This window comes from Pimephales promelas, chromosome 11 (assembly GCF_988280905.1).
Source record: "Pimephales promelas chromosome 11, fPimPro1.hap1.1, whole genome shotgun sequence".
NCBI lineage: Eukaryota > Metazoa > Chordata > Actinopteri > Cypriniformes > Leuciscidae > Pimephales > Pimephales promelas.
Genome location: NC_142779.1, coordinates 23,721,508 through 23,742,308, shown reverse-complemented (window position 1 = coordinate 23,742,308; position 20,801 = coordinate 23,721,508). Strand labels below are relative to the sequence as shown.

At 38.1% G+C, this 20,801-nt stretch overlaps 1 protein-coding gene across 1 annotated transcript; it reads right to left on the bottom strand.

Moving 5' to 3' along the window:
- Positions 1 to 4,679: 4,679 nt before the first annotated feature.
- Positions 4,680 to 5,689, bottom strand: marveld1 (MARVEL domain containing 1). Its single transcript, XM_039686458.2, has one exon. The coding sequence runs from the start codon at positions 5,537 to 5,539 to the stop codon at positions 5,051 to 5,053; it is 489 nt and encodes a 162-aa protein (XP_039542392.2). The 5' UTR covers positions 5,540 to 5,689; the 3' UTR covers positions 4,680 to 5,050.
- Positions 5,690 to 20,801: the final 15,112 nt, after the last annotated feature.

Below are 20,801 nucleotides of genomic sequence, written 5' to 3'. Positions count from 1 at the left end.
ATTTATGGTACTTAATTATATTTATGGAATACTTAAGATCCATTAAACCTGTTAATCACTTTTTGAGTATAGACCTGAAAATTAACATTTCCAATTTAAACTTGTAAATCTTGAATGCTTTGGAGCACAAACTTATGTCTAGTCTCTTTTTAAAGAAGTCACTTTGCAGATTATTGCTTACTGTAAGTAAACTTGAAGTTTAAGTTTATTAAAGGATTAGTTCACCCAAAAATGAAAATTCTGTCCAATCCCGTAAGACTTTCGTTCATCTTCGGAACACGAATTAAAATATTTTTGATTAAATCTGAGGGCTGGATCACTCCTCCATAGGCTTCTTAAGGGATCTAAACTGGCCGACCCAAAAGTTATAAGACATCGGTAAAATAGTCCAAGTGACAACCGTGGCTCAATCTTAAGTTTATCAAGCAACGAAAATACTTTTTGTGTGCAAAAAAACAAGTCAAACGCAGGCTCACTATTGGCTGGTCATGTGTGTGATGCATCAGGCAATGGTAGCATCCACTATATATATATAAAAAAAAAAAATCAGATATTACCGTTTTCCCTTTGTGTCGTTTTATCACAGATTTAGCATTATATTCCTTTAATTTTAGACTGGGTATGTCCATTCTCTGTTTTACAGTGTTTTTTTCCCCCTCATGTGAAGCGCGTCACACAGGAATGCGTGTCTCAGCACTCTACTCAGAGTGTGTGGTTAACGGTCCACATGTGCAGGCCTGCTCTCATTGAAGCGCTACTGACTTGTCCCTCGAAAATGAGGCCCACACGAAGCAATTAAAAAAAAAAAAACTTATTAGTCATAGGAGACAACGCCAAAATCTTAAAAAAAAAATTAAACAGACAAATCAACAAAAAAAGTGAATCTCTGTACAGCTTTATTTGACAGTTAGGAGTCTTGGCCTATACAGTACGTTACATGGTTTCCATCAGTTAACGACATCCATGTGTTTCTGTCAGCACATTTGAACCGGAACACTTTTCCTCTGAAGGCTTTACCCCACTTGACGTTCCCAAGGGAATTCATGCTGCTTCCTGCATTTACCACAAATTGCGATTGTTCCTTAATAATGAAAGCTGGATAGCCAAACTGTAAACTGCATAATTCCTTGCTTAATGGTCAATTGTTGACCTCACATATGGCCATACCTTATACATTTATTTATTTAGCTTTTCACCAGTCTGAGCTGATAGTGAATTATATACAAATGCATTCACAACATTTATTGAAGTTTTAGATATTTGGCAATTATTGGCAAATGTCCCATTCAGATTCAGTTCATAAAGTTTGGTTCGCTCTCTACTACATTTTACCCTGTTAGAGTGATAAGAAATAACATGATTTCCAAATCTTCTCTCTGTAAAACTGTTTACTGACTGTCTGATGTTTATTTTACACACAAATGGCAAGCAATGGTCATAAGAGCTGATTTAAAAATATGTAAAACAATACATAAGTTATAATAAAACGTAATAATAATAAAGAAAATGTAATGTACAATTATGTAGAATAATCTATTATTATATTATACATTATACAACCATTATGCTTATGCTTGTGATATCAACTAATTTGAGATAACCTTAATACAATAAATACATTATAATATGAAATAAAATAAAAATGCAGAATTTTTAAATAATCTATATGTTTTGGACTATTTATGCATGTAAGCCTATGTAATTACAGCTTTTTTTGTAGGCAGTTACTGTTGAACAATTTCAAAATAAATTATTATTTTTCCAAACTGCTCTATTCTTGGGATATTTCTGATGAACTTGCCCCATAACAATTAAACACTCGATGCCAGGTCACTTTACATGCCAGAATGTGTCAAAAGTCCGGCAACTCAAGACTAAGACATTTATGAGCATAAAATTTCCAACAACATGTCAGAGAGAAAAAGAAAGCACAAAGCGAGAGAGACAGAGAGCTCCTCACCAGCAGGAAATGTCTTAAGTTCAACAGTTTGTGTAAATACCGCTCCTCTGGAATAGAGAACTTATAGAGTCATTTGCTTTTTATTTATTTTTTCCAGGGAGTGTGAGCGTACTGGTTTGTATTGATTCAGAGGAAACTACTACAAGCATGGCATTTAGAGGCAAGTAAAGGAGTAGGGAAGAAAGATAAAAAAAAATAAATAAATAAAAAAACGAAATATACAGAAATGTATTATAAGCCACTAATGCAACATGCATATGTCAATTAAATGTTTAGGACACTAATTTTCACATAAAGTCTGAAAAGTATAGGCCTAGTGACCAAAATGCTATTCAAAATCTTTCATAAAACAATACAGTTCACTTTCCTTAAAGTAGTTTAGCCACTCTTGGTTTGTTCACATTTTTGACTAATAGTTTTTGTTGCTAATAATGCTTTAAGCATAATGGCTGTGCATATCAGCTTCATTTAGAAGTGCGCTGTGTGAGAACAAGCCTGCATGACAATATTAAACTCAAAGGGGTACTTCAATGCTGCCAAAAATGAGCTCCCCGTGCAGTAGAAAGGAAAGAAAAAAAATGAAATCAGTGTTTATCTATCTAGAGAAAGGAGAGGGGAAAAAAGGCTTTTGTCTTCCTTTTTGCCAAATAGCCAGGAAAACGTCAACACTCATAATGCACTGGGCATGTTGCTGTATAAGCCTGCTCCCACCAGTCTGCTATGGATTTGCTTATAAGAGTCCACCTTGCTTTAGTAGGAAATACTTCTTAGCAAACTTTAAGTGAGTTTTAGAAAGGTGTGGACGTTCCCAGGTGAAAGAATTCAAATGTTTAGCGGGAGTGAGTTTCTAGGGAAGGGTCCAGTGTGTTGTTTGCTGTGGCTGAAGGCAACAAAAAATCTTAAATACAGAGAGAACTCTGCTGCAGAAAATCTGAAAAACCTTGATGTTTGTAGTCAAGATTTCAAACTGGGGTGTGTATCCCGTACAACGGCGTAACTCGCTGCTGTATTACCAACACATGCAGTCTCATGAAGATGCGTATCTATACCACGAGTGTCATTTCTCGTGGCATTTATACGCCAAAAGTGTTTTTTTCGTGTATATGGTACGCACTAAAAAACCCTGGGTTAGGTTTAGGGGGGAGGGGGGTGGGGAGTTTGTGCGTATTATACGCAAAAAAGTGCGTATCATATGTACGCGAAAATCGCGTGCCAAATACACGCAAAAACTGTTTTTGGCGTATAAATGCCACGAGAAATGACATTCGTGCCATAGACACGAACTTTCATGAGATCGGGCTGGTATTACCATATGCATCACTGAAGAAATCAACTAGCAAGTCACGACTGTTTCCTGAAACTCTTTTGTCGCAAATTGTTTGTTCAAACATGTTGGTTAATATTTTCACGCAGGTGGTGGAGTAATAACTACTTTTAATTCTGTTTGAGATCGAATTAATGTTTTGCTATAAATTATAGACATGACTTCTGAGGACTATTTCGAATTATAGTTATAGTAGTTATATTTCTTTACTTCCAGATTCAACCTATAGGCTCATTTTGAAGAGTGCACACGACTCATTGAACTATGCTAATAACGAAAGAACTTGCAAACATAGTTGGCTATAGCAAGGCTTTTGGAAAATGCTCCCCTGGATGCCCCTGAACACAGTGTTTTAGGCAGAATGGAAGAGAAACCCTGAGGAAACGTTTTTAGTCCAGTTAACACGGAAAATGAGTTCATTTACACAAATTACCGATATTGTAAAAATACGAAGGGGGTTGAAAATCATAGAAGTTACACTTTAATAACTAAACAAACAATAAATTCTAACATACAAGAAAATACAAGCCAGGTGATTGATATTTGGCAGAGTGGCAGCCTAAGTGTACTCTGTATTGCTTGTAAAATGTTTTCATTGTGAAGCTAAGAGTGTTGCATGTTTCTTCCCGCTTTTAATAATTATTCAAAGAACTGCATTTACCAGAATTGTGCCCAACTTGATTTTTGATGATGTAACATTTGGAAATTTAGAAATACATTAACACAGAATTAGAGGTTTGGACTCGCACTGTGTTCCTCCTAAAACTTATGACTGCATAAAATCAGATCACAGGTCTGTATTGTCTGTATCTGTATTCTTTGCCAATAGTCTGTCCATGACCAACACAAAGAGTACATTATTTTGTGGTCTGGCTGGTATGGTTTTATTTCTCTTATTTTTTTAATCTTTTTTCTAATAACCACATATTACCCTTAAAGGAATAGTTCACTTAAAAATGAAAATTCTCTCATAATTTACTTACCCTCAAGTTATTTCAAACGTGTATGAATTTCTTTCTTCTGCTGAACACAAAAGAAGGTATTTTGAAGAACGTCTGTAACCACACAGTCGATGGACCCCATTGACTTCCATAGTTATTTTTTCCTACTATGGAAGTTCAAGGGGTCCATCAACTGTCTGGTTACCGACATTCTTCAAAGTATCTTCCTTTGTGTTCAGCAGAAGAAAGAAATTCATACACATTTGAAATAACTTGAGGGTGAGTAAAAGATGACAGAATTTTTCCTTTTAAGTGAATTTTAAAATGTGATTGTCTGCATTCAATATTTTTTTCTCTTTGAAGGCTGATCAAGTGGAGATTTTTGATGTGGTGTAATTCATTCTAGGAATGTAAACATGAAGCACACATACACTTTTGATGAAAGACACTGATATAAAGAAGATCCTTGTTTAATCGCTTAATGTCATATCAAAAGGATAAAAGAACAAAACGTGATGCGACACACTGAGAATATTGTTTCCTCAAGCAACAAACTGCTCTTTGAGTTGTCAGTTACACTATAAAAAACAAACTAAAACATATAGAGCTCCAGCAACATATAAACAACACGAGTGTAAAATAGACTTTTATGTGTGACTTCAGTTCAAAAGCTCTATAAATTACTGTATTAAAAGCAACAAACAAACCTGAAAGCCTGAGACAAGAGGATCAAACCCTCTGCTTTGATTAAAAAAAGATTTATTAGTCTCCAAAAAGCTTGCCGGAGGTCTCAAAGTGGCAGAGTTTGAGGGATGCAGTCGATTTTCACACGACTGTCCGCTCACCTCGACATTTCCTGTAGCTGCAGTAGACGGTGGAGAGCAGATAAACGCCGGCGGTGAGGCAGGCGAAGACCGAAGCCGTGAGGTAGACCTTGTACAAGCAGTGATGTTTGTAGACGTCCAGGTTGCAGTAGGAGTTCTTTTGGGTTTTGTAGATCATGATCCCAATCGTGGACAGATACAGCAGAGTGGCGGCAACGTCATGGATCACGTTGCTTAACAACCAGCGTTCTCCTCCGACGATGGGAACGAGGTCCTGCTTGTCCAGAAGAGTGATGATGAAGACAGCTAACGTGAGGAGCCAGAAAAGCACGGCCACGAAAAGCACATAGTGAATGGAGCCCTCATACTTGTTGGCTGCGATTGTGACCCAAAGCCCGGCTCCCAGCAGAATCTGGAGGACCCGTACAATCCCGATAAAGCTCTTGAGGAATTCCAGGAAACTTCTCTTCACCTGTGGCTGAGGGGGCATCTCCTCTTTTTGTTGAAGAGAGCTTCTCCTGGTGTTCAGGGTGGGGGCTGTTTGCCACAAACAGAGAAACAAAGAAAAGAAAGAGCCAACCGGAGAGTTAAGGAGTGGCTGATGAGGGTTTTGGAGGAGGATAGCCCTGCAAACGCACACGGAGTGAATCTTCGGCTCAGCCCCGGGGTTTTGATATAACTTCTGTCTCTTCGTCTCTTCCGTTTCCTGTGGTAGCTGTGGAGTTGTGTCTCTCTCCCCCTCTTTCCTGGCAGAGAGCAGGAGGAGAAACAGAACAGAGGGCAGGACTTGAAACACTAGCCACTTTCCCCTCCTCCTCTTCCTTGTTGTCCATCACTCTCAGTCGGCTAGTTTGAAAATTCTTGTGTGTGTGTGGGCAAACAGTGGCCCCAGACATGTGAATGTCTTTGCATTAGAAAACACATAAAAAAAGAAAATCAAATTAAGAGGCATTTTGTTTTAAATAAGATACAGGATAAGTTTTAGGATGTCTATTTTAAATTATAACAATGCAGTATGTTTAAAATTGAGAAAGGATTTGTTTACGTTGTGGAAACTGACTTCATATATCCAATAAAAGTTCATTAGTTTCATTAGTTTCAAAAGTTCATTGAAAAGTTCATTCGTTTGCCACTTGGTATATACTGTATAGAATATTTATACATTTTTCACGCGTTTTACACTATTCAAAATTTGGGGTCGGTATGATTTTTGAAATGTTTTGATAAAACTATAATCTCTTATGCTCTCTTAGGCTGCATTAGATAGATCTCATTGTTTTTTATTAGAAAGTTTTCAAATTTATTCCTGGATGACCACGTTGAATTTTATGTCACAAGATCCTTCAGAAATCATTCTGATATGCTGATTTGTTGCACAAGAAACATTTCTTATTATCATCAATGTTGAAAACAGTTTTGCTGCTTTATATTTTTGTGAACATATTTTTTTTAGGATTTTTAGGATGAATAGATATCTTTTGTAACATTACAAATGACAAATGATCACAATTTAATGCAACCTGAATAAAACAATTCTTATATATATATATATATATATATATATTAAATAAAAAAAATGTGAACGTTTAGGGCAAGTCTCTGAATTGAAATTCTTTTTTCTTTATGATTTTTTACTGTAAATGTGGAAGCAAAACTTATAGGCTTTTTAAAGGCAGATTTCCCTTCTGACAACTTACCCCACATGTGACGACATGCCCTGCAACTATCATAAAAGGCCGGTGGAATTATTCAATAGCTTTTAACAGGAAATTACATGTAGGCCTACATTAACTGTACTAAACAAACTCAAAAATAAACTAGAGAAAAATTCACTGGAATAAAAAAGTGACATCTAAAAAAAAGTAGGCCTATATAAGTTTACAACAGAGAGTAGGGTGCTATGGTTTTTCGCCAAATAGACTAGAAAAGGTTTTCTGAAGTAATCCTGTTTTGGATGTTAATCTACAACTTAAAACATTCTAACTATCCTATTAGGAAAGCTATCCTAACATGATAGCCTTCACCAGATGCAAGCTTTAAAATGTGACTGACAAAATATGCATCAGACTGAGGCAAGAATGTGGGATCCTTTTGTTTTTCCAAACTAAACCATCTTATCACTGCTGGTATGTTCTGTCCATGAGATCAATGTTTTTCATGGTCCATAACCAAAGTCTGACAGCTGAGATCAGAGGCTGGGTGCCTTGACGTCAATGAATACAGACACAGCCCTCCAACTACGTGGCCATTTTAGTGCACCGCCCCTTTAAAGAATCTGGCCACAGTAAGACCTAGTGGGAGGGGTTAGTTATTCACATTCTCATTGGGTGATTTCTTTTCTCATGCTTCCTGTTTGAAGCAAAATGCAGCTCTACAGCTGAGTATGAATAACTGCAAAGAACAGCTGCAAACTGAGTAATGATATTGTGCATTCAAATCAATCCTCTAATGTAAAGCAAACGCTGTGGCATTCACAGATATGACGAAAGATATCCTGAATTTTTCATGAAAGCAGGACATCATCCTGAGTTAGAAACACTTTTAGATTCATGGACTTGTTTACACTATATATTCCCTAATCGAATTAATTTCACCATATTTCTACAATAAATATTTTTGGAAACTTTCTGTCTGTATATAAATGTTTTGAATGAAAGCACGACTATAATACCACTATTTATTTTTATGGTCCACTTTAGACATTTTACTAACTTTGCAAAGTAACTCTCATTAGAGTATTAATAGACTGTTAGGTTAGGCTTTAGGGGTTGGGTTGAGGGTTACCTAATATCCTGTTAAAAGCCAACATTTCATATCTGACAACCCTATAATGCTATTCTTGCACTTCCTGTGTGAAATAGCTCAAAGGACATTTAACCACACAAATTAACTATCAATACAAAGCTCAGCGAGCAACACTTAATGTAGGCTAAACTTTGCATTGCAAGATGGTTATTTTCTAAAAAAAAAGAAAGTTTTAAAAGTTATGGTTTTATATATATATATATACAGTATATATATATATATGTCATGCAGTGTCAACAAAACAACTTTGATTTCACATAATGTCTAAGAAACATTCAAATTTGGCTCTTATCAATATCAAAGAAATAAGAATTATTTAAGAATTACCTTTTAGATTTAGTATTTAACAGGGCATAGTAGCTGTTATTGTATGCTTTTTTAGCTGAGGTGTTATTTTGTCGTCACTTAACCGTGGCATTAATGTCTGTGTGACTGCATGGCTGTGTTTTTGACAATGAACAGTTGTGTAAAAGTCCTTGATAAATAAATAAAATGAAAATTAACTCAAAGTAACTGTCCGTTTGGTGTTCATTTATTTATTTATTTAAAAAATAATTTTATTATTATTATTATTATGGTCATTTAAAAATCACTGTTTAGAAAAAAAAAAGGTATCTGGATGACGGTGCAATTTAAGTTAAAATCCTGAATCTCTTGAGAAACAAGGCCACTTAAGAAAATAGCAAAATTACTAAATTAGCCAAAGTTAAAATGTGTCTACTGTGTAGTAGAAGGAACAAAAAATAACTTTTCTTTAATAATAAAGAAAAGACAACGCTATCCTAGGATCATGGGTGTCACAAAAATAAAACTAAACTAATGCCATTGCAGCATGGATTTTAAAACGTGTTGTTTTGATTGTTGCAACATACTCTGCATCATGTCATTAACCATCTATCATTACCTCAATCATGTAGTGTAAAAATAGCAAATGAAAAAGAAAAATCGAGATATTACCACACTGTGATCAGGTTTGAGTTGATCATGGATCTTGCCACTAGATGGCAGTCTAGGCAAAGGTGAGCCAATTTTCTTGACGGTTTAGTCTAAGGCTGCATTCAGATCACAAAGCATTCTAAAGAAATAAAAAAAAACTACCATTCTTTTTTTTTTTTTTTTTTTTTTTAGCAGAAAACCAACCAAGTCAAGTCACTTTTTTTTTTCTCTACCACTATCTCTCTAGATCCTGTGAAAAACATGTATACTGTTCACAACATTCAAATTTTCTGAATGCACGGATACATGAATAATCTATTACTGCTATCTGTTAAAATGTGAAGAATACAACTAGCAAACAATACTGTGCTGTATCCCACCATTTATTAATACAACTAGCAAACAATACTGTACGTGCTGTATCCCACCATTTATTTTCAAACACAAAGCAAATAATCCAACAAACACACACTGTGACAAGAGATTCAGTCAGTCATCATCTCTGAAAACACACAAGAGGATCCACACTGGAGAAAAACCTTACAAGTGTTCACACTGTGACAAGAGATTCAATCAGTCATCATGTCTGAAAACACATGAGAGGATCCATTAAAAACTAAAAGAAATTGGCTACTCTCTGCTTATGTGTCTAATTCATATGAAGTGTGCATTTCTCTCATGACGCGTTCACTACAGCGAAGATGGTGATTCTGCATCGTCAAATGTTTCATGCATAATCATTACTTTCGCCGGTTCTTTGCATAGACAGTAAAAGAAAGGTTCTTTGTGGCAAGCTTTATTTCAGGTGTTGAAATATCTCTGCACCCCCTGTGTTGACGCTTCACACTCCTGTCCAGTTGGTGGCAGTACGTCATTATAAGTCGTCGTTAGCGCCTACGTCACAGGAGATGCGCCGATGTTTATCACAACTTCCAAGATCCCGTCGACAGCTGCAGTTATCTCAGTCGCGTGGGTTACAGCTATTTTCTTGCATCTTGTGAAGTTCGCAGGAAACAACGGAGACGACGAAAATATGTTGCGGGACTATCGTTAGCAAACTACAGTAATTTTAGCAATTTTTTTTTTTTTTTTTTTACAAACGTTTCTGTGAAGAAACTGACCGTAAATATGAACACAATATTGAATGTAACATAAAGCAAATCATTATTTGTCGTTATAATACTTATTAAAGCCACAAATACTTAAATTTATGGGTCTCCTTTGTCGCTTGGGCAGCCAGCCTGGGTTAGCAGTGACACTTCTCATACCCCTTCGTTTGAAGTGTGCTCCCGAAAAATCTTTGTTTGAAGGGCTATCTGGCCCTTCACCCTAGCCCTCCCCCTCCAACCAAAAGAGAATTGGGACAGCCCTACCCCTTCACGTGGACGCGCAAAACGGAGGGGAAGGGGAAAGTGAAGGGGTAAGGGGTAGAATTGGAATTGGCCCTAAATGCACCTTTTAGCTGGTTTGACAACCGCCATAAAACTCCAAAAGAAGAAGAAGAAATGACTTCCTTTTACACTGAGAAGTTCACGCACATCCACATATGAAATCACTCGAATATACATACACAACTAAAGCATGCATTCACGTTTTATTATGTATGCGCGAGTGTTTATACAGTAGGTGTATGCATGGGAGTTATGTACATGCGAGTGTTTATAGCTTTGTCTCCATGGACAACATGGCTTTTACGTAAACATAAACAAAACAGCTTTCACGTTATGACTTTTACGTATACATACCCGCCACTGTCAAGTCAAGTGGCGTGTTATCTATACGCATTTTGAGCTATCCGCGTGTTTGCGTGTATTTCTACGCCATTAAATGTCCGAGTGATTCCGCGTGTATGTACACGCCCTTAAATGTCCGAGCAAAACAAAGCAAAACGTAGATCTACATCTGGGGAGCAATATTTTTTTTCCTAGGATGGTAGGGGAAGACTCATAAATGCTATTAACCACAGTGACGGGTAGGTTTAGGGACAGGGTTGGAGTAGGTCATACAGTAATGTAGCATTAAGTCAACGGCGTTCATAAACACGCTGAAAAACAATTATGCGTGTTGATAGCATGCCAAAAATGGAAATACGAATTGGCGTGTCATATACGCCATTTCATGAGATCAGTCTGGCATGGAAGTTTATATGTATATGCGAGTGTGTATAGGTGTGTCTACGTGCAGCGAGTGTATATGTGCGAGTGTTTATGTGCATGGAAGTTTATATGCGAGTTATTCACAAGTATGCATTCATTACTAACATAATAGCCTATGTATTGGTATGGATTTCATATTAGTGTGCATGTGTATTTCATTTATGTATTTTGAACATCCAATACATACGAGTAATTTATAGGTGTACAAGCACCTGTGAAATGTATGTATTAATAAGCAAAATTTGATTTAAATCCTGCATGGCGCCTCATACAAATTCAACAGAAAATACATCTAGGAACTACAGGAAAAGCAGTAGATTGCCGAGCTTATTCTCCATCTGCTGTTAGTCTCTTCACCAGCAGTTCGTGCAAGCGCGTGTTGACAAGCACCAAAGCAACAGCTAGAGACGAGAGGTCTTCACAAAACGTCATTTGCTGAAATGGACAGAGCGTTGGGTACAAGTTATAATTTATATGTGTGTGGAAAAGGTTGATTAAGACACAAAACACATAAGCGTTTACTCAAGTGTCTTATTTTACCCCCGTACAAAGTAAGGTGATTTGTCCACTGCAAAACTAAATTCTCTCGCGTTGGCATTGATATTAAGTTTTACAACTAATGCACTGAGACAGAGTGAATTGTTTGTTTTAGTCATTATGACGGAATACTAAATTGATGGCTGGGTTTTACATGATGGCAAAGAAAATTTTATTTAAATTTAGCATCAATTTAGCATACAACCCAATTATAAATTAAATTCAGCAATTATAAATTAAAAATTACATCTCTACCATGCTATCGGTTAATCTCTGTGTTGTAATGTGTCTCCGCCATTATCCAGGCTGCGGATAATGCATCGAAAGCATCGCAGGCCTGAGGTGAATGTATAACATTGAAGTGCTGAGATCGGCAAGGCACCTTTTGGCAATTTTGACTCAAGAAAGAGCTGATGGACCTATGAGTCAGGGTATAAATAGGTAGGCTGTAGCAAAACTTTTTTTTTCAAGAATTTCAAATGATATAGTCATTTCCAACACATACAAATCCGATTCCAAAAAAGTTGAAACACTGTACAAATTGTACAACACTGGGTACATTCAATTATCATGAAAACACATCCCAAAGAACGATCGACCCATGTGTTATTAACCATAGGTTCATTATATACTGGAATTGTCCTTTCAACCCGGTCTCATCCCAAATCGTCATATAACTGACGTTTTGGGACGTCTTTTGACCATACGTCAATATTCGCCTTTTTAGGGCCCCCTTAAACGTCGGTAGATGAGGTTATGGGATCCTAACTCTACCCCATACCTAAACTTAACCCTAAACCTAACCCGTCACCTAACTGACGTTAAAGGTAAAGCGTCAGTTGTATGACGGCCCGGGATCGCCATCTACCGACGTTTAAGGGGGCCCTAAAAAGGCGGATATTGACGTATGGTCAAAATACATCCCAAAACGTCAGTTATATGACGATTTGGGATGAGACTGTGTTAGTCCTTTAATGGTTTAAGTGACATCCTCCAAACCAAGCGGTAGATCACACAACCAAGCAGTAGATCACAGATCACAGTCTGCCTCAATAATTTTACAAAAACTAGGTAGTAAATTGAAAAAAAAAAAAAAAACTGTAGCTGCGAGTGAGAATGGGCTGCTGCTTAGTAGCCTAATCAAAAGAGGAACTTTTTTTTATAGAAATCAGCACAAAATTATCAAATTAAATCCATCAGTCTGTGAATTATAGGCTATTATGACTGCAATGATGTCTCTAAAGTAAAAAAAAAAAAAAAATTGAATATGTATCAAATAACAAGCAGGTATAAAGCATAGAACACATATAACTCCGACATGTTATATCAAGTATATATAAAGCTTCACATATATAAAAAAATAAATAATAAATAATAATCATAATAAAAAAATAAATAAAATTAAAAAATTAAATAAAAGATATACACAGAGGAAACCTTATGCTGCAGTGGTATTAAAAATATCATCATAATATTTCAAGAATCTGTATGTCACTTTTCTTGTTTTTAATCAATCTTAGAGACTTCAGAAACGTATTCATTTCGATTAAGAAATGTGGAAAAGTAGGCTGCGATTTAATGAATGTTTGCTTGTGAATACAATTTTTCCCAAACTAAATAAAAAAAATTAACAATGTAACTATTGAAGTACTAGCTTTATCTTCTTTATAGTAACAAATTATATCCTTTAATTGAAAGGATTTGGAAGAATCAAGGTGATTGCCAATGTGAAGATATAACCTATTCCAGAAGTTTTGGGTTTTTTTACATTGGAAAAATAAATGGATCAGTGTTTCATCCTCATTCCCACCCCAACTCACACCCGTAAGCGCGTTGAATACCGATGACGTCATCGCTCGCGCCGTCTGTAACACAAGACTCTTTTCCCTCATTGAGTGTCAGCGTCGAGTCGTTTGAGGTGAGGAGAGCAGATCACGATATTTTTCATAAACACCCATCACACACAAACAGCTTGATTAAGCGACTCATTTCTGTATTGTTTTCGTCGATCACAGCGACACTTGTGCCTCTTTTCTGGCGTCTTCCTCCTAAAATACACATTTAGTGCAGCAGTGAGCATGAGGAGAAATGTGGAGTTCATTCAGACCTGAGATATTTTGTGTTCGTTTGTGTGATTGTCTCGATGTTTGGAGTGAGAACTGTTGAATGTCAAGAGTTAAAGTTTGAGATCTGTGAGGAATTGATTTGGAAGTGTTGTTATTGCCATTTTCATGTTTACCTTCTACTTGATCTTTGGCAGAGTACATTCACCTAAAATTACTTTAAAATGCATTTTTTAACACTTTATTGCCCCTGTATCAGGGTTGCCAACTTTGGGACTTTGGCTGGAGTGAGACTGTATAATATCAGTGTGTGCGTACGTGAGACATTTGGTAACTCTAATTTTAAAAATGTCAGTCCAAATGCTTACTTAGTATAAACCCTGATTTATGCAACAACAACAACAAATATGGAAACATTTTTTTTATATATATATATATTTTTATGTACAATAATTTAACTATAAAAAATAAAGATAGAGGTGATTAAATGAAAAAAAATATATAAAAACTAACATCTAAATAATAAGAAATCTCAAATACATATAGTTACTCCACCTCCCCAGAAAACCACAACACACAAGTTTCACAAATTAGGTGTGTTATATGTGACTGAAAGATTCTAGCTGGCTATGTACAGGCCGCCACGCTACGATTACGTAGAATTCTTAAAGAGTCTGTTTGTATAGGTTGCACTGAAATTACAGTCATTACGTTCCTGTGTATATTGTTTGAATGACGGTGGTTGGCCAGATATTGTGGTTTGCGTTAGGTGGTATGCCATACAGACCCTAGAGATGTCTCCTACTCAATAAGAAGTTATTCACCAGTGAGAAGAATGGCACTTTAGAAACATCTAGGGTTAAGCTAGAGAGATATTTGGAGGAAAAACATACAGATGCAAAAAGGCATGAGGCTATGTCAATTCCATCAGACATACCACCTATCAACCCTCCAGAATACCAAATGGAGGTCTGTGCACCTAAATGGAAAGAGGTAGAGCAGGCTGTGAGAAAGGCAAGGGCTTCATCATCTGGAGTTCCGTACAGAGTGTATAAGAATGCTTCAGGAGTTCTGCAAATTTTGTGGAAATTGATGAAAGTGCCATGGGAAAAACAGGTTGTGCCCGGAGCATAGCGCAGAGCAGGTGGAGTCTTTATACCTAAAGAAAAAGATGCAACAAGCATCAGTCAGTTTCGTCCAATTTCACTATTAAATGTTGAAGGTAAGATTTTCTTCAGCATTATTGCCCAGAGATTGTCCACCTACCTATTAAAGAATGGCTTCATTGACACTTCAATTCAAAAAGCGGGCATTCCAGGGTTCTCAGGATGCTTAGAACATATCAATGTTATCTGGCAACAAATTCAGTCAGCAAAAAAGGAGAAGAAGGAGCTCCATGTGACATTCCTGGATTTGGCTAATGCATATGGTTCAGTGCCACATAAGCTTCTGTGGGCAGCATTCGATTTTTTTCAGAGTACCAATGTCAATAACAAATTTAGTGAAAGCCTACTTTGGAGATCTGCAATGGGCTCTATGCACGGCGTTATTTCCGGTGAAGCATTAGGGATGCTCGATAACTTCCGCCGATCATAGAGTCCAATGCAATACCGAGAATTTATATTGAATTTTATACTTAATGGTTATACTAATGAAACGTTAGTCACAAAAACAGATAAAACAGACACCCCTCGTTGTGTTTATGCTTCTTTTTAAAATTATATTAAATAAACATAACTATATATAAAATTACATCTAAACGTATGTACGTTTCGTTTCAAAGACGGGAGGACAGTAAATATTGAAGACTCTGCCATAATCCCGTTTTCTCCGGTTTTCCTCCGCTTTAATCTACACAACCGGAAATGGACGAGCATCCTTACGTCAAATGCGGAACTTATGCGTGCATATAGCCCATTTAGTTTCTCAACTCCAAAATTCAGCACTGCATGGCAACGCTTAGAGTTCGGAATAATGGCAGGATGCACCATTTCTCCACTGGCTTTTACTATGGCAATGGAAGTAATCATTAGGGCATCAAGATAAGTAGTAGGTGGAGAGTGCATGGCTTCTGGGATGCGACTACCACCAATCAGAGCATACATGGATGACATGACAACCATGACTACAACAGTAGCCTGCACTAATCGGTTATTGGGGAAGTTAACAGATAATATCGAATGGGCACGAATGCAATTTAAGCCCTCTAAATCAAGGAGTATCTCGATAGTTAAAGGAAAGGTAGTAGATAAAACATTCTTTATTAATGGTGAGGCAATACCAACAGTTTCTGAGAAGCCAGTGAAGAGTCTTGGGAGATGGTACGATGGGGATCTAAGGGACACAGTTCGAGTGGGAGAAGTTAGACGGCAAGGAGTGGAAGGGTTGAAGAGCATAAACAGCTATGCTCTACCAGGCAAGCTAAAACTCTGGTGCTTTCAATTTGGTCTGCTGCCGAGGTTGCTGTGGCCACTGACTGTGTATGAGGTTTCTTTGACAACAGTGGATAAGCTGGAAGCTTTAATAAGTTCATACATCAGGAAATGGTTGGGAGTTCTACGCTCCCTCAGCAGAGTGGGACTTTATAGTAAAGGAATATTGCAGCTGCCAGTCTCTGCTTTAACCGAGGAGTTTAAGTGTGCCAAGGTCAGGCTGGAAATGACCTTAGTAGAGTCATGTGACAAATGTGTAAGGGAGGCAGCCCCTGTGTTAAAAACTGGTAGGAAGTGGTCAGCAGAGAAATCTGTAGTAGAGGTGAAGGCTGCCCTTCATATTGGGGATATTGTGGGACAGGCACAGCGAGGGTTTTGGGCTTAGTGTAGCTCCTACTAAATGGCACAAGGCAGGCCCAGCTCAAAGGAGGAAGCTGGTAGTCAACGAGGTGCGAAAGCAGGAGAAGAGGATGAGGTGTATAAAGGCCATTTCCCAGGCCAAGCAGGGAGAGTGGATGAGATGGGAGAATGTGGAACAATGCAAGTTGGGCTGACAAGACCTTTGGTCAATGGAAGAGAGTAGGATCAGTTTCCTTATAAGGTCAACATATGATGTCCTCCCATCACCGCAGAACCTAAACCTCTGGGTAGGAGAGGATCCCTCTTGTCCTTTGTGTTCATCACCTGCCACATTAAGGCACATTCTGACAGGATGTAAGGTGGCTTTACTTGGCGCCATGACCAAGTACTGCGATGTTTGGCTTTAGCATTGGAGGGCAAACGTAGTATGACCAATAAGTTGCCACCTGCAAAACATTACACGCAGAAGACAATATTCCTCCGCCCAGGCGAGCAACCACCAAGAAAAGGTGTTAACACCAATTCTCGCCCAGGACAACTGGAAACTGCTAGGGACTGGAAGATGCTGGCTGGTCTTGATCAATGGCTTATTTTTCCACCTGAGATTGCTACCACTAAGTTCTGGATCTGCACGCATTGTTCAGCTGATAGACCTAACAGTGCCCTGGGAGGATGCGGTAGATGAAGCATATGAGAGGAAGAAATTGCGGTATGCTCATCTGGCCACTGAGGCAGAGCAGCGAGGATGGAGAGTCCAAGTTTATCCAGTGGAAGTGGGTTGTCGAGGTTTTGTGGCACACTCTATAACCCGGTTCTTCAGAGACGTCGGATTCAGTGGCCAAGAGTTGCGTCGCACGGTAAAGAACTTATCTGAAGCAGCAGAAAGGAGCAGCAACTGGCTGTGGTTGAGACGGAAAGATTCTAACTGGCTATGTACAGGCCACCACGCTACGGTTTCGTAGAATTCTTTTAGAGTCTGTTAGTATAGGTTGCACTGAAATTACAGTCATTACGTTCCTGTTTGAATGACGGTGGTTGGCCAGATATTGTGGTTTGCTGTAGGTGGTATGCCATACGGAACCGTTTGCCACTGAAACTGCTTTATAACGCATCAGTGGGGTTCGACAACCATTATCAAACGGGTTGGCGCGTATGGTTGGGTTGCGTGTGATTGTGGTTAGGTTTCTGTAGGGGTCAGTAAGCTGGGCTGAGTTGAGTGAGGGGGGTGACTCTGGGACACCAGGGTCACTGTCGAGCCCTCTTGAGGTGTCGTGGTCTAGTCGACGAAACACTGAGGACGGAAGGTGCCCACTTGAAGACCCTAGAGATGTCCCCTACTCGGCTCAATCCAGACGGTTGTCGTAGTGGTCCACTAGGGAGACCACACTGTAGTTGCAGCCGTCGTGTGTGCTGCCGCGGCAAGTACACTGCAGCTGTTAACGCCAGACAGAAGGGTAGTCATACCACCATATGGAAAGAAGCGTAAATGGATGGAGAAGCATAGTTTACTGTAAAGCTATGTCTTAGCTTACCTTGGCGAAAGCCAAGTATTAATCAGCGTGAAGTTTTAACATCTACTCTCGTGTCATGGAAATCATCATCAAAGTAGACTAAAAGTATACTTTCTTATATTTAGTTTAAAAGAAGTATACTAATAGCACACTTGAATAAACTTATTTTTTAAGGGTATTTACACTGAACAAAATTATAAACACAACACTTTTGTTTTGCCCCCATTTTTAATGAGCTGAACTTTTATATCTACACAAAAGGCCTATTTCTGTCAAATGTTGTTCACAAATCTGTCTAAATCTGAGTTAGTGAGCACATTAAAAAACACACCATCGTATACACCAATCCAGAGTATCCCAAACAAGCTCACTGAGTGACATGTCAGCTGGCCATGCAAGAACTGGTATGTTTTCAGCTTCCATGAATTGTGTAGATAATTGCAACATGGGGCTGTGGATTATCATGCTGTAACATGAGGTGATGGTCATGGATGAATGGCACTACAATGGGCAGGGCCAGCGCTCCGCACACACACATCACGCACTGCGCGTAGGACACCAAGTGCTTGGGGGGGCACCAAAAAATCTGGGTCGTGAAAAATCATCATAATAGGCTACTAGTATAAATAACAAATACAATATGTCTAAAGCATGTTAATATACAAAAGCAATACAAAAGTAATATAGGCCTAGACCAAATTAGTGGAGAAAAAGGTGAATCTCCTGTGCCAGTCATGGCCTCGAAAAGGCATCAAGAGTCGGGGGCGGAAAAAAGGAAAAAGAAGAGACAGTGGGATGATACTCGTTTGCAGGTAAGACAATGTTTTAAATAAAACTGTTAGTTTTGTAGGCACCCTTAATTGCTTCGTGTGTGCATGTCCAGAGAGGCGTCGCTAGTTGTGCAAATGATCCAGGGCTTTGCCCTGCATGTAGAATTTTTTTATTTTAACGGGGGTCCAGGCCGTGGTTTCTCCCCGGGAATTTTTTTTTTACTTGGGCTGTTTAAGATGCAGTTAGTTTGTTTGAGAAGAAAAGGAAGGTCGCTTAGATGTTTTTTCGTTGTTGTTCTATCGGATAATGCGGTCAAAGGCCCAAGGGCGACATCTATTGGTGAAACTGCAATTAGAAAAAACACAATCTCACTGTTTGTATATTTTCATATGGAGTTGTCAAATTATTAGGGCTGGGAAAAGCGTAATCACATCCAAAATAAAAGTTTACACATGAGTACTGTGTATAATTATTTTGTATATATAATATACACACATATGCACAAGGAGCAACTCAAAGCCAGGAGGAAGAACCATCAACCAGCAGTTGTAGCCAGTTCCAAATATGTGTTTTTAGTAATTGTGGTGGTTTTTGGTATTTATAATTTTAACCTTTTTATTATTTATTTCTTTTCATAAATGTAAATGTATTTATTTGCAGCAGTTATTTTGGAAGTAAAGAGAACCTAACTAAGAAATTCTGAATGGTTGTTAAGGGGGCACCACCAAGCATTTGTGCTTAGGGCACCCAAATGGCTAGCGCCGGCCCTGACAATGGGCCTCAGGATCATGTCACGGTATCTCTTTGCATTCAAAATGCCATCAATAAAATGCCCATACCATAACCCAGCCGCCTCCATGGACCACTCAATCCACAACGTAGCCATCACAAACGGGGATTCATCCGTGCCCGATGCCATCGAATGTGAGCATTTGCCCACTCAAGTCGGTTATGATAGCGAATATATAGTGTATGTAACTATGCATATAGTTACATTTCAAAAGTCTTCCATAACCTCATACTTTTGGACCGCATAGGCTATAGATATATAAGTAATGCATACTGCCGATTTAGAGAAACAGCATTGTCAAGTTCATTGTACGGCTTTTTGTATAGTGACTCCCCTAATTCTGCCTGTCCTGGTTTCCTTTAATCTGTCCGTCCATAGAGAAGACCCTATTGAGATGGTCACAATAAATTATAGCTGCTCTGGATTCTCTTTCTTTGGCATCGCAGGTCACCTCGATTTACAGTGCAGAAACATTGCATGTACTTCATTCAGACATTATCAAATTCAACAGTTTCAAAGAGAAACACAGCTAAAAGAGAAAAGATTGTGGCAGATTCTGTTTTTGAAGTGTGACCATATACAGTAGTTACTGACTGTTGAGAGCCCACCAGCAGACAGCATCTTCGGTTACATAGCAACAGGGAAGCTGGTGACCTAAATACACAGACCAGTCACATCAAGAAATGTAGGACGGAAACACAGCCACAAAAGTCAAGCATTTATTTATTTCTTAAACATGGCCATGGGGTTATAAAGGGTCTGCTGTGAAAACACGTCTTGATTAAATATGTATGATATAAGTAATGGCTGGGTATATTGGCACAAATTTCATGATTCGCGTCACAGGCTTGCCATTTTGATTCGATTCAATTTTAATTCAATTCGAAATGGATTATTTTAGATATATATCAGGTACAGTACATGGCAAATATTCTCAAGGAAAAAAAAAGTTTTTTAAACTAATGTTTGGTAAGATGTTCTTTATCTTTTTAACGTATCTTCAGATGCTCATGTTTATTTCAAGCTGTAATTGGTATTTAAGTGGAGATGTTTAGTTCATGTACGCTTCGCACTGCTGCTTCTCTACTGAGACACTACAGTGAACTGTCACGCCACAATAAACAGTGGCAAACTGTATTTTATTTTTGGAATTTCATAATAAAATGGACTTAATTTGAAATCTGAGACCTTGTTTCAAATCAAAAGTCACAAAATTTTAAATAGAGAAATCTATATATTTTTTACCCGGCCTAATCAAACACACCTGATTCAACTCATCAGCTCATTAACCCATGTGATAATGAGCTGATGAGTTGAATCAGGTGTGTTTGATTAGGGAGATAAAGAAAAAGTGCAGTGTTGGGGTGCCTTCAGGACAGGTTTGGGAACCA